Source organism: Hippopotamus amphibius, chromosome 15, assembly GCF_030028045.1.
Source record: "Hippopotamus amphibius kiboko isolate mHipAmp2 chromosome 15, mHipAmp2.hap2, whole genome shotgun sequence".
NCBI lineage: Eukaryota > Metazoa > Chordata > Mammalia > Artiodactyla > Hippopotamidae > Hippopotamus > Hippopotamus amphibius.
This window is the reverse complement of record NC_080200.1, coordinates 23,832,616-23,847,806: the sequence shown is the minus strand read 5'-3', so window position 1 is coordinate 23,847,806 and position 15,191 is coordinate 23,832,616. Positions and strand designations below refer to the sequence as shown.

General features: G+C 34.9%; 1 protein-coding gene across 1 annotated transcript; it reads right to left on the bottom strand.

Moving 5' to 3' along the window:
- Positions 1 to 12,049: 12,049 nt before the first annotated feature.
- Positions 12,050 to 13,009, bottom strand: LOC130836385 (olfactory receptor 2T6). The gene has a single exon (XM_057708421.1). The coding sequence runs from the start codon at positions 13,007 to 13,009 to the stop codon at positions 12,050 to 12,052; it is 960 nt and encodes a 319-aa protein (XP_057564404.1).
- Between the last annotated feature and the right edge of the window lie 2,182 nt (positions 13,010 to 15,191).

Sequence of the window (15,191 nt, the reverse complement as noted above, 5' to 3'; positions counted from 1 at the left end):
GATTCTTTACTTTAAATAAGAATTTGCTTCTGAAATGATGTGATATACCTACAGTTAAAAAAAAATTAAATCAGATGAACTGAATTCTCCTGACCATGACATAAATTAATTCTGTGAGCTTGGCTACTATCCCTAAATTCTGAGCCTCACTGTTTGTTTATATTAAATATGGATGGCAACATTCAAGACTGCTTTAGAGATAAAATAAGAAATCCATAGTTATAGGTGAAAATATTTTATACAATTGAAAAGTAAAATGCTAACCTTATACACATATATCTTAGTTACTTTAAAACTATTGGTAAAATGTGAAAATTCCCAACTTTTCATTAAGCAATCTACATATCCATCTAAAATGTATGAATTTGAATTGCAAATACCTCTTGAAAGTTAGGGCTATGAACTCTGGTACTCCTGGTAGGAATAATTCAGCATTTAGATCCTATATCTTCCCCCAGATATTTCTTTACTTGAAAGAAATACTCTGTTGTATAAATTCTCAGAAAAATATGTGCATCACGTTTGAGCCTGATGAGAACTTAATGTCTTTGAGAAGCTTAGTTATGCTTTGCCTGTAAATTATGAGAGCATGAAAAAAAGTTATTGAGCAAAATTGGCATGACTTTATTGAGTGAAATTATCTTTAAGGCTTACTTAAATTCCTTTTGATTGTACTATACCGCACATCAAGTAAAAGTGATACATTTATTACATCTTGACCCTTGAAAATATTATCTCTTATTTTGTCAGGGGATACACATTTGGTTGAGTAGAGAGGGTCACAAATCACTTTTTCCCACCCAACTTTAAGTTAAGATATACTTCCTGACTAGGACTGTGATGATCACCAAGCCTGTGCTTTAAAATCAAGTGACAATGGAATCTCAAAGTTGTAAATTTCAGCCCTCCCCTGCTTATATGTGCCCACTGGTGAACTTTCTGCTAAATGCTCCTTCAGTGCAACAACCCCTTTGCTAGGAAATTTTGGGTTCACTTTGATTAAAGCTGTTCATAAAATCTCCTTTGTCTTCTAGATCCACTCAGAGGCCCTATCTTCCATTTTTAACATCCAGTCATTTATAATGTGAAAACAACTACAGTTTTTATCACCCTTCTCTGTGTCAGTCTATGCTTTCCAATTCTTAAGTACATTAATCTATATATTTCTTGCCAAAGTGCTCCTTTTGGGTATTCATTTGGGATGATCTTTGGCACCATCTGTTTTAAAATGAAGTATCAATTTCAAGAGTTTACTCTAGGCAAAATTTTCCAGAGAAGAATACCCTGAAAATATTATTTTTTCTGTTCTTTTTAATATCTGGTTCATAGTCTGTGCTATGTAAAATAAAATTCAGTGCAAGTTTTTTATTTAGCCATTCAAACAGTATTTTCCTTATCTCATCTAATTAATAAGGCTAAGATTTGCTTAAGCTATTAAAATTTTTTTAAAAGATTACTAAGGTTTTGCTAAGATTAAACAATGAGATATATACACATTTTATAAAAAAAGATTCTGCACTGTTCCATTTAATAGTACCCTTAAAACCTGAGATTTACAACACATATTCTACATCACTCCCAGAAAAATGAAATAATCTTTTTCTCAATGAACTTGCAATTGAGATGGAGGACATAGGCAGTCAGTTCCCCATTGAACTTGTGCCTGAGATTTGCAGCCCATGAGTTGTAGATAACCCTGACTCTATGTCCCAAGATTCAGTGTGCATAAATTTTGTTTACATCATACAAAGAGAAACTATTAAGTCAGAGCCCTAGGAAATGATGTGGAAACTTAGTCATTTCCTTATTCACCAAATATTTAAAGTGTCATTAAGAAAAGCTAGGCTAGGTGCTCCTCAGAATTTGATTTGTCACCTGTGATCTTACTGCACAATTTCAAAAGACCTGAATTTTCATTAAGGTAATAGGTAGAGAGGAATGTACAGAGCTTGTTTAAATATTGCAGAAGCTCCTAGATGATGCACTGAATTGTTCAATGTAATCAAGGATTTAGCATTGTTTAGATACATCCTCAAACTTTTAAAATCAATCATTTACTTTTTTTAATTTAAAAGTAAGTTTTATTTCTACATAACAGTAACAAAATAATTAGCAAATGAAAATTTAAATGATGCTATTTATAGATGCATAATCATACATCAAATATCTTGAACTACAATAACTAAAACAGTGTGGTCATAAAGTGATTGATTCATTTTTCCTATATCCCTCTTATTTAACCTCATCACCTCACATTCTCAAATATTTTATCATTCATGCAATCTGAATGCTACATATTGTATTAAAAGCATGTCACACATCTCTTGGTATGCATAAAGGAATGGAACACAATCATTGACATAAAAAATCACCCAGATGTCTAATATTATCCTAAAATTTGTTCCAATTAAAGAAGACCATCTCTGTCACTTACTTAGAGCTGAATCCTCTCCAGATAGTCTTTCAGGGAAGAGTAGGTCCTTCAAAGGTGGAGATAGTCATACAACATTTAGTAAAAACAAAACCCAGCAAACTACAATAACTTTAAGTAACTAAAAGAGATATGGAGTGAACTGAGACTTTTCACAGAATAGAAGGTGATATGTTACTAGAAAAGAAGATGATTAAGGTTAATGGATTTAATTTCTCTCCAGTTTATGTTGAGAAGAAAAAACACAAAGTGATTCATAGTCATGGATATTCATAACTGGAAAGCTTTCAGGATCTGGCCTCTGGGCCCAGGTGTCTTCTGTATATTACCCATGAAGATCCAAATCACAGAGGTCTTTATTTAGACTTATAAATTTGAATTTACTGAATTATAAACTACAGGTATCCTTAGCAACTGATGATAGAGTTAGCTCAAGAAAGAGATATGCAGCAGGTTATTGAAACATTTTGTAATATAATTTGGCAATGGGAATTTTTTTTTTTTAAATGACACCTTAAATATCTTTGAAACATTTTTTCATTGCCAGGACAAATCATGCAAGTTCTCCAGCTTTCTAGAAAAGTGTGTTAACACAATCTAATTTACTAAGAAATTTTAGAAACCGATTAGGGATGATTGTAAAAAACTAAAAAGTCAGAAGGAAAGTTGCAGACCATTAAAGAATGCTGAATTGTCTCTGGGTCTTCTGGGTTTGGGTTTCCTGGAGCAACAGGAAGTACTCAGAGTGAGAAGAGGCAGGAGTTTAAATAGTTTTCTGAGAAGGCCATGAAGTGAAGTGTTCTTGCAAAGAATAAGTCTCTTCCCTATGGATCTTGCTGACTTTAATGAGACAGATTTGTCACAGCTAATGAGCAGTATATTCATGGGGTGGAAGAGTGTGAACCCTAAAGTCACATGGGCTTTGAGCAAAGTATTTTCTCTGCTGGGATCCAAAGTGCTAGACCCTGATTTCTTGAGCATTTCATCAGAAATTTCCTTCAGCAGAGATTCCTCCCAGAGAAATGTGGGCACTTATATGAGAAGCCATAAAAATGGTAAAAAGTAGCCCAAACTTTGTTATTTGTTTTAACATTTTATTGATAGTCTAATAATAATTATTTTATCTGAGTATTGAGTACTGGGTACATATACTTGAGGAAATATGAAACATTCAAAAAAATTAAAAGTGCCCGTGATACTCAGAGATTGTCACCAAAGCATATCAGCATATTATATAGTTATTCTTATAACATTGCCTTTCCATTGTATATGCATATGTATGTGTGTGTATATATATATATATAAATAAATACATGGAATATGCACATACATATACATATGTGTGTATATTTATATATATATATATTCATTGTGTATCTATCATTCATTATCTACATTGTGTTCTACCCCATGAATATGCCCAATTATATTTAACCAATGCTCCATTTTCATGCATATATTTAATTGTGGTATTAATAAATCATGTGATGATGAACATCTTTTCTTTTTAAATGAATCTTGTTTTAAACTTCACTGAATTTTTTAAGGGCTTTATCCACATTTTAACATTTTGTATATATATACATATTTTTTTAAAAAAATACAATTTTTAAAGGTTACATTCCACCTATAGTTATTAGAAAATATTGGCTACATTTCCCATGTTGTACACTATATCCTTGTAGCCTAGCTTACACCCAATAGTTTGTACCTTCCATTCTTGTATCCACATATTGCCACCGCCCCACACTGGTACCACTAGTTTGTTCTTTGTATCTGTTAGTCTGTTTCTGTTTTATTTACTAATTTATTGTATTTTTTAAGATTCCAGATGTGATATCATACAATATTTGTCTTTGTCTTATTTATTTCACTTAGCATAATGCCCTCCAAGTCCATCTATCTTGTTGTGAATGGCAAAATTTGTTCTTTTTTATGGCTAGGTAGTACTTCATTGTATACATATACCACAATCTTCTTTATCCATTCATCTGCTGTTGGACAATTAGAGTGTTTTCATATATTAGCAACTGTAAATAATGCTTCTATGAACATTGCGGTGCATGTATGTTTTCAAATTAGGGCTTTGGGTTTGTTTTTGAATATATACCCAAAAGTGGGATTGCTGGGTCATGTGGTTGTCTGATTTTTAGTCTTTTGAGAAACCCCTATACTGTTTTCCATGATGGCTGCACAAATTTACATTCCTGCCAATAGTGTTCACTTAATTTTATATACTTAGTCTTTCCTTCATAAATTTTTCTTTAATAAGAATTATAATCAATTTGTATAATTATTTTTAACTTTTAATTTTATTTTTAAGTTGCACTTCTAAAATACTATCAGCTTACTTTCCTATTGTCTGATAGTTCCCATTTCACTGATGTATCTTCACAACTCTCTTTCTACATATATAAGTATAAACAAGTAAACACACACATACACACCCATTTGGTTAATTCTGTCTTAAGATGACTAAATGTAATTGATATTTTTTCCTAGTCAGGTTGAAACTTTTTGAATGTGTTGGCATTTTTTTCTAAATTGCTTGCCTATTTCATTTGCCTTTATTAATTTGGAATTTTATGTGTCTGTCACACATACTTCAAGTAGTGTTTGCATTTGCTTGCTTTTTAAAGAAAATGTATTAGCAGTTTTTTTTTTTTTTTGTTATACCTAATTTTTTTTTTTTTTTTTTTAGTTATTGGAGCAAAATATATCAACATTAATTCTTTAGTTTTTTTTTAATTGCTGTTTTATGCTTAGAAATTTTTCTAATATTTTAAAACATGAAACAATTTTAACAGACAGTTTTTATGTGTGCATGTGTTTATTTAACTCTTTAAAGTCTGGAATTTGGGGGTGTGATTTTAAAGCGGTAATTGTTCTCTCGAATAACTATGCAGTAATTCTAATTATCCCAATAATACTAATTATTGGCAAATTATTCCTTTATCCAATGAGTTTCAATATCAAGTTATTTTTCCATATATTAAGTTTTTACACTTATCAGAGACTCTGGTGTACTCTACTGATCCTTCTAATTCTTAAAACCATGGCTCACTGTTTGGATTATTTTAACATGTTATTCATTTTTTATGTGTGTTAAAGAAAAATCATCTTTTATTTTCTCTTTCCAAAAGGTTTTATAAATATTTGCTTATTTATTTAGGGAAAAAAGGCAACTCAAGAACTCTGTTGTTATATTTCAAAAACAATAGCAAAAACATTTTATAGTTCTTATTAAAATAGCCCTAGCCTAAACATTGATTTGAAGAGTGTTAAAATATTTCCAAATTACTCTTCTCACATAGGAGTATACAAGGCCTTTTGACTTGGTAATGTTTTCAGTTAGGTTTCTATGTTAACATATACAATTTTTGTGTGGTATGTGAATATTCATGTATTTATGTGTATCTATGTATGTGTTCTTTATACTTCTACATATCTGTCATTCTGTTTATTTTTGTATATTTCTTATTAGATTTATACCTATTTTGCTGTGTTTTCTGAATTTTTTGTTTGCATTTGTCAATTTATATTTCTGGCAAGCTGGAGGGCTGCTGGCTATAAAATATTTATTTTTTAATTTATAATTTCTAATTAGTAAAATCTTTTGGAAAGAATCATATTACATTTACTTTGCACAGTTATCAAATGCACAAAAATAAACATATAATCTCTCCTATTCTAAAATATAGAGATTTATTTTCTAATTTGCCTCATTATTTAGAATTTCCTAAACTATGTCAACCAACATGGTGGAACTGGGCCTTTTTACCTTGTTTTAGATTTTCATAATAACATATATATTACTTCACCATTAGGTCTGGATCTTTCCTTAGTTTGAGTCAGATAAATTTCATCATGATAAGGAATTATTCTTCTATAGCTGTTTATCATCTAAAATTTTATATCAGCAATGATTACTGGATTTATTCTCTTGACAACCATTCTTTACAAGCTATGTGTGTGTGTGTGTGTGTGTGTGTGTGTCCACCTGAGTCTCAGAGACCACATTACTATTTCATTTTTTTGCAGTAATATTGAGCTTGCTTGTTATCGAGGGATGGAGCAGTAGATAAACTTGTTTGAAACGGGAGCCCCCAGTTCTGCACCAAAGCTGCATTTTACAGTAGGCTGTATACACCAGTATAGCTCCCTGGGACTGTTGTCTCACATCTGCAATGATCATTTTGAGCAAGATCTGTAATCACAAAAACAAGGCAATTGTGTCTGGCATTTTATGCCCTGGAACTCATCCCCAGGAACCCTCTTATGTCCATCCTGGTTAATGGACTTGTATGACTCTTCCTACAAAGCCTAAATGAAGAACTTTGTTCTTATAAAGTCCTTGACACAGTGATCCAGAAAGCCACTGGCAATTGCTGGTATGTGCCATAAACCCTTTGGTCAGTCATTGGCAAGATCTCCTCTAGGACAATTCCATTCTTTGTATTCTCGTCCTGTATGAAGATTCCCCACAGTTTCTTTGGGCATCATTTATAGAGTGCTTACTGCTTCTCAGGCCTTTAGGTAGGCCCTGGAAGATCACTGGGTCCCTTCTCTACCACAGTCCCTAATTCACCTTCACGCTTTCCCAGGGATGGTCCTATGATTCTTAGTTGCAAACATTAACTTAGGAACACCAGTTTATGCCAAAAATCACTCTATCTGCTACATTTATCTACAGTTTTTAAAGCACAGAATGTGTTCATTCCATTCTAAACATCAGAATATAAACCAAACCCAAAACTTAAAATCTGGTCATATCCTTCCTCAAGTTGATGAAAGGGTCTGTATACTACTCAAATTGTTGGCATTTTTTTTTTTTCCTGAAGGAAACTGCAATTATCTTTTTATTGGGAATCTGTGGGAATATTCCCCATTTCACTTACAGAGAAACTGACAGTGAGTGTCTGGCAGGGCTAAGGGCCAAATCTTAGCTCTTCCAGTCATTATTATTTAGTCTATGCACACAAGTTACACACTTGACTTGCTGGCCTCTACCACAAGAAGGTCCTAAGACACTTTCCATGGGCTCCGGCACTGATATTCACCCTGATTTCCCTGCAGGCATGACTATGTGGCTCACAAGTGGAGGGATTATCTTCACATTTCATCAAAGGACTTCAAAATTTTCCACTATCTCTGCATAGCTGTAACTGTCTGAACCGCAAAACCCTTTTAGTGTATGGGACTTGTAATGAATGACAAAATCATCTGAAAAGAAAATAATTTCACTCCCGCTAGTTGGGCTTTCTCTTGAAATAGCAGCCATCTACTGAAAGGTTATTTTTTCTTGGTGTGGGGGTGAATACGGAGCACAGAGAAATATAGACCACTTATTTCTCCTTCTTACACAGATTATGCATTACCAGCACCTTATTACATACGCAGGAGGGGAAAGAAATACTCACTTGAAATGTGGAGTAGCGAGGACATACCACCATATGACCAAAATGTGAAATTAACTTTCCTTTCCAAAAGATAGTAGCCATAGTGCTCACTTTTCCACCCCCAAAATACACATAGCCAAATCCCAAAAACAAAGCTAATGAAATCAACAAGCTTTCATAATTTAAGGCCTGGTCCCTACCCTACTTCTACAAATGCCACAATTCTTTTTCATTTTTATTTTTTTCAGATCTTTTTGGAGTATAATAGCTTTACAGTGTTGAGCCAGTTTCTGCTGTACAACAAAGTGAATCAGCTGTATTTATACATATATCCCCATATCCCCTCCATCTTGAGCCTTCCTGTCACCCTCCCTATCCCACCCCTCTAGGTCATCACCAATGCCACAATTATTTGATAACATTTTCTAATCTTGAGTGACATACATTATCAGAGGGTTAATGTGGTTTTTACATATTAATAAAGTGTATTGAAACAATTTTGGTTTACAGAAAAACTAGCATATAGTACTGAGTGTTACCATATACTCCCTTTCTTTCCCTTATTTTTAACATCTTGCCTTAGTATGGTACACTTGTTACAATTGATGAACTGATTTTCATACATTATTATTAACTGAAGTCCATAGTTTACATTAGGGTTCCCTCTTTCTGTTCTATAGTTCTATGAGTTTTGACAAATGTATAATATCATGTAGCTCCCACCAGAGTATCATACAGAATAGCTTAATTTCCCTAACAATCCTCTGTGTTCTGCCTATTTATCTCTTCCTCCCCCAGTACTGAGTATCACTGATCTTTTTATTATTTCCATATTTTTTCCTTTTCCAGAATGTTATATAGTTGGAATCATATACTATACAGGCTTTTCAGACTGTTTTTTTCACTAAGTACTATATCTTGAAGATTCCTTCTTTATTTCATGACTTGGTGGCTCATTTCCTTTTTGGATTGTATCAATGTATCACAGTTTATCTGTTCATCTACTGAAGGACATCTTGATTAATTACTGGTGATTATGAAAAAAGCTGCTATAAATATTCCCATGCAGGTTTTTGTGTAAAAAATCAGTAGGGTAAATCCTGAGAAGCATTTTTGTCAGATTAAATGGTAAGATTATGTTTAGTTTTGTAGAAAACTGTGAAACTGTCTTCCACAGAGGTTATTTCAATTTATATTCCCCACCAGCAATGAATGGGGATTTCTGTATTTCACTAGGATTTAGTATTATCAGTATTTTGAATTGTAGCCATTCCAATAGGTGTGTAGTGCTATCTCACTGTTGTTTTAATTACCACATTTTTAAAGTATGCATTGGGACTTCTTCGGTGGCTCAGTGGTTGAGAATCTGCCTGCCAATGTGGGGGACATTGGTTTGATCCCTGCTCCTGGAGGATCCCACAGGCCACAGAGAAACTAATCCCTTGTGCCACAACTATTGAGCCTGCACTCTAGATCCCATGAGCAACAACTATTGAGCCTATGTGCTGCAACTACTGAAACCTATGCACCTAGAACCTGTGCTCCACAACCAAAGAATCCACTGCAATGGGGAACCCATGCACCACAATGAAGAGTAGCCCCCCACTTGCCTCCACTAGAGAAAGCCCATGTGCAGCAATGAAGACCCAATGCAGCCAATAAATAAATACATCAATTTATAAAAGCAAATTAAAAAATATGCACTATATATTCTTTCCCTAATTTTCCTAATAAAATTTATTTTTAATCCCTTGAGTTGGGGTATTATTTTTACCAATTATCAATCCTTCTTAACTTAGTATAATCAATAAGATAGCATACATGAGGGTTAGAAAGAAAAAGATACATGGGAGAAAAAAATTTAAAAAGCATAAATGTTAGGAGCAGGAAAGGCAATTACCTTTATTAAGAAAAGCTAAAATAGTAACTAGTATTTATTATATTTAACATATTTGAACTTTAAAACCTTACATGGAAAACCATTACATTAACTCAAATTTCACAAAAGAGGAAACTGAGCCTTAGTCACATACAGAATGGACAGAAGTTCACATGGTCTTTAAAAGTGGAGCCCAAATTGATGCTCAGTTCTCAGGATCACATCCCACCTAGTCTGATTTATTATTTTCTTGTGCTTCACCATCTTCTGTGTTGGAAATGTCTCCTCCTATCATGTGGTACATGGTGCTTTCCACTCCAGTTGGACAAGATTGAAGGAGATGAACATTCCCGATAGAGAGCCTCAAAAAGACTGTCTCTGGTTTACAACTAATAACTCTGCTAAAATAGATAGGAGCAGGTCCACTTTCTTGATTAACTAGTCAGTCCAACCCACCATGTCCAACATGGATTTTTCCATTTGATTAAAGATATTGTCCACCACTCAGCACCTTTTTCAGTGCAATAGGAGGTATGATTATATTTACCTCACCACCATCACCAGTGTCTGTCACCAGTAGAACATCATTGAACCCAGCCAAGATTTTGTCAAACTGGTGGGAGCACAGAATCTGGTATAACATCATTGTAGAGATGGTCTAAGGGGCTTAGAATATAGTCCGAGTTTTTACAACTAGGTCTATAATTTAGGCTAAACAGTTAAATTCTCTGGGTCCCAACTTCCTAAAAATAAATTATATTAAGACATTTCCCAATAATTTTCTAGCTCTAACTTTCAAACAAAAAGTCAGTTATTTCTTTCCCATGTTGTAACGTTATACAATCTAAAACTTAGTACCATACAGAAGGAAAAATGTGTTTTTCATTATTTCTTTAGAAGGAAAAGGTAGATAGAAATATCCATACCACCACTAATGTCTAGAGGGGGATTCCAGAAATCTAACCATTCTGATGTGTTGGAAAATAATCCAAAAAGTGATTACAGAATTTACAAGTTAAAGAGGCACTACTTTCTTGCCTGCCTATTACTGTGTCTTCTGATGTAATGATTATTTACCACATAACAAAAATAACATTATAGAATCCTTGCTCAGTAGAGGATTAGTCTTTTCATTTCTGCAAAAACACATGATTCATATTTTTTTCCAACTCCAAATCTAGATAGAGGAAAGTTTTCAGTTGTTACTCAAAGAAAAGATATTTGAAGTTTCTAAATCCCACTGTGAGTTTAAGTATTTCCTTTGAAGTTTTATGATACTATAGCTTCTTTCAAATGTCTGCACCCCAACCCTTTCATAAACTCCATCAATGCCTCATTTAAACAATGTAATCATAATAGCCATTCTTTTGAGACTAATGAGGGTGGGCAGAATATGTAATATTAATCAGACCTTTTGGGGCCCTTATATACATACACTACAATCACAGAATTGGTATGAGAGAAGAATTGAAATGGGTGGACACAAGGAATACACAACAGTGTTATTTATGAAACCAAGCAGAACCTGTGGGGCCTTCCTGGGTACAAATTTCCCTCTGTGTGCCTCATTTTTTGTTTGTAGAAAAAGGCTTTGGTCTCCTAGGTTTTCCCCATGTTCCAAAGAGCAGACTCAAACAGTTACTAATTAAAGAAGCAAAAGAATGCAGAAACAAAGGAAAGACAGTCAAACAAGAAAATTAATGACAGCTTAAACAATAGTTAAAACAATAAAACAGAATCACAGGATTCCCAGTTCTTCCTTAAGTACATAACTAAATCTTTGAGTTGTTCTGCAGAAATTAAGACCCCCACCCAGGTAAAGAATGGTGACTACACGCTAACCACAAGCCCACAGACCACAGATTGGTTAGAACCAGAAGACTGATGATTAAGATTCTGAAAACATCACCCTGTTACCTCACCATCAAACAATTAGAAGAATGTCCATGAGCTGATCACACACTCTGCAACTCCCACCCCTAATATTGCCTTTAAAAACCCTTTCCCAAAAACCATATGGGAGTTTTGTTCTTTTGAGCACTAGCTGCCCATTCTCTTTGCTTAGTGTCTTGCAATAAGTGCTGTGCTTTCCTTTACCACAACCTGATGTCAGTAGATGGCTTTGCTATATGTTGGACAAGGAGACCCAAGTTTGGTTTGGTAACATTTAAATGCCCCAGCATTATTTATGCATGAATGCTACAGTGGCTTCATCTTTTTGATAAAAGTACCACTGCTGCACCTTTTGACATAACTGGCATTTGTGGTTGCTTAGAGCATTATCCACATTATCCACAGCATAGCCCCATACACCCCTGGAGGCATGGAGGATTTAGACTGTCAGAACTCTTCCCTTGTCATACCATGGGCCCCTTGACATCTTGCCAAAACCCTCTGAAGGGCCCCAGTTACATCTCTGTTTCTCAGGCTGTAGATAAGAGGGTTTAACAAGGGGGTGAGGATAGTGTAAAAGGCAGAGAAGACCTTGTCTTTGACTGGGGTGTGGTATGACTGGGGAAGCATATATGTGTACAGTGCAGCCCCATAGAACAAAACCACCACCATCATGTGTGAGGAGCAGGTGGCAAAGGCCTTCTTCTTTCCTTCCGCTGACTTCATCTGGTGCACGGTGATGAGAACCTGGGTGTAGGAAGCAATCACTACAGAGAAGGGGATCAGCAGCATCATGACACAGCAAATGTACATCACCATTTCATAGGCAGCTTTGTTACCACAGGCCAACCTCAGCATGGTGGGCGCCTCACAGAAGAAGTGGTCGATCTTGTGTGAAGCACAGAATGGGAGACTCATGGTGATAGGGGTGAGGAGGAAGCTGTCCAAAGCACCACCAAACCAAGAGCTGGCCAAGATCATCCAACAGACCCGATGGCTCATGAGGACCAGATAGCGAAGGGGGTTACAGATGGCCACATAGCGGTCATAGGCCATGAGTCCCAGCAGGAAAAATTCAGCCCCTACAAAGCCCATATAGAGAAAGTACTGGGCTGTACAGGCAATAAAGGAGATGGTCCTCTTGCCCACAAGGTAATCAACCAGCATCTTGGGCACAATGGTAGAGATGTACATCATGTCAATGAAGGAGAGATGACTGAGCAGAAAGTACATGGGGGTGTGGAGGTGAGGGTCTATGTAGATTAGGAAGATCATGACCCCATTAGCTGTCATGGCCATGAAGAAGATGGCACAAATGATGCTGAAAAGGAAGCTAGAGGCTTTATTGTTAGTGAAGAGCCCAATGAAGGTGAAGGCACTGGAAAAGGTCTTATTATCTTCATCCATGTTTTTGAGTTGGACCTGGAGGCAAAAGAAGATAAAGATGGGATTAATGAAAATTTCAGTAGATAAAATGAACCATTAAAAATGTCTGTACAAGTGTGGTTAAATTAAATTTATATACAAATATCAAATTTTTGTTAGTGTGAGGAGGTGGGTTTGCAGTTTCTTCTTTCTTGGATATTTCTTCTCTTTGAAGAGCAATCCCAGTGTTAGGTCCCCATGGCAGGAAGACAAATGGTCATTTGGCAATTAATCCTTGGTTTAAGGGAGTTTAACTATTATTTCAGAAGATCTGGGCTACACAGAGGATCTTCTCCTGGAGTTGGCTCCATTTATTTGAAATGTGGATATATCTGCAAAACAATTGATTCAATTGGTTCAAATAAACATACAATTCAGTAAGTGATTTCAATAAATTGAGAAATTTTGTGACAACTTTAAAGCCAATCAACCTCATCAAGAAATAACCGTTAAGTTGCAGATGTGGCTGTAGATAATGAACTGTAGTGAGCTGGATCACAGCATTGTTCATCTGACCATTGATTGACAGTCCTTATTTGTTCCTTCACTCATTTGTTGATTTCTCAATCATTCACAACACCAACCTTTATTTATGGAGAACAACCTGTGCTGTGTTCTAAGCTCTAGGGAAATTGTTGTAAACAAAAGAGGAAATGTCTCATGTGACTTAAGGCTCTCTTTGTGGCAGAAAGAGAGTAAATGAATAAAAGGACAATGATGATTCTAGATAATAAGAAATGCTATGATGAAAAGTTTAACATGGATAATGAAGGATGATAAATGAGAAGCAATGTGAAGACTGGAGGGAAGGGTGCTCTTGCAGAATGAGTAGAAAATTTAATATTCCTAAAGCAGAAAGGCATTTGTTATATTTGAGACAGTCTGTGCAGAGCATTGTGTCATGCATGCGTGGGACAGTAAGTTATTTGAGGTCAGATTTTTAAGACATGAGGGTTAAGGTAAAGAGGTCAAAATTATTTTCTAAATATCTGTAGAACTGAGTTGCAGTTTCCAACTTGTAACCATTTGTTTAACATTTGAACATATTTTCATTCTGATTTTTTTTGTTTCCTTTTTGAACATTTGAGCCAATGATTTTTTTTCCCCTTGATTCTGCTGTTTTGTGAACTCTGAAGGCTTTACAAGAGGGGAACTTCCATCCAGGTTAGTTTGAGGTAGTCCAAGTTTTATTTTCTGTCCCTCGACCCCATCTAGTTTAGCATGTGTCTTGCCCCCTTTCACTCTCAAAGGCATTCTGATTTGGTCAGCCAGAAGCCTTAGAGATGGTACCTGAAAGAAGTGTCTGAAGGACCATGCAGAGCAATGGGCAAATAGAGGAAATCCCAAGTGAAGGGAAATCCACACTATGAGTGGTACATGTGCATATTGAATATATAATGAAAATAAGAGAACCTTTTTCAAAAATTCCTCCTTAGCTTTACCATTCCTCAAAGGCCAGATACAATTTTAGAATTATTTGAACATAATATTAACCAATGTTACAGTATAAAAAGGGACAGATGATGTGGCCATAAATCAATGGAATTGGCAGTCAGTCTCCTGGTCTAGGAACACCATTTTGGAGTAGGGGGGTCTCTATGGTGCCAATTTCTTGATCTATAATTAAGGATGATCCTTTCTTTACCAGGAAAATATGTTTTCCTCCGTTTCCCCATCTGCTCACTAATGACAGAAACAACACAGTTTGCAAGGACTACATCACTTAGTACCATCAGTTTCTTAGACCAGTACCTAGAATGTGTTATGTGCTTAATAAAAACTATTGTCAATACTATTAGATACATGTGTACTGTCAGTAATATGTGAATCAAAAAGGAAGACATTCTGAAATATTCTGATGGGGAATACACACTAATATACATCCTGATATTATACAGATGCAAGAAAAAAAGAATAGAGAAGAAACTACAAACTATTACTTATAGTGAACACTGAATTCAATTTAAATAAACATGTTTAAAGTGAATGGAAATATGATTGCAAACTTGAAAATAATTCAAGATAATGCTTAACATCAAAGTAATATTACAAGGTCTAATAATATCATGCAAAAACTTACATAAAAAACAGATTGAGTTTACATAGAATGAAAAATTGGGAAGTACCAATAAGCAGCTTGCATTAATCAATTTACTAATTCATT

Bases quoted from the DNA above. Each gene is read 5' to 3' on its own strand.
- LOC130836385 (XM_057708421.1), bottom strand. From the start codon at position 13,009: ATGGATGAAGATAATAAGACCTTTTCCAGTGCCTTCACCTTCATTGGG.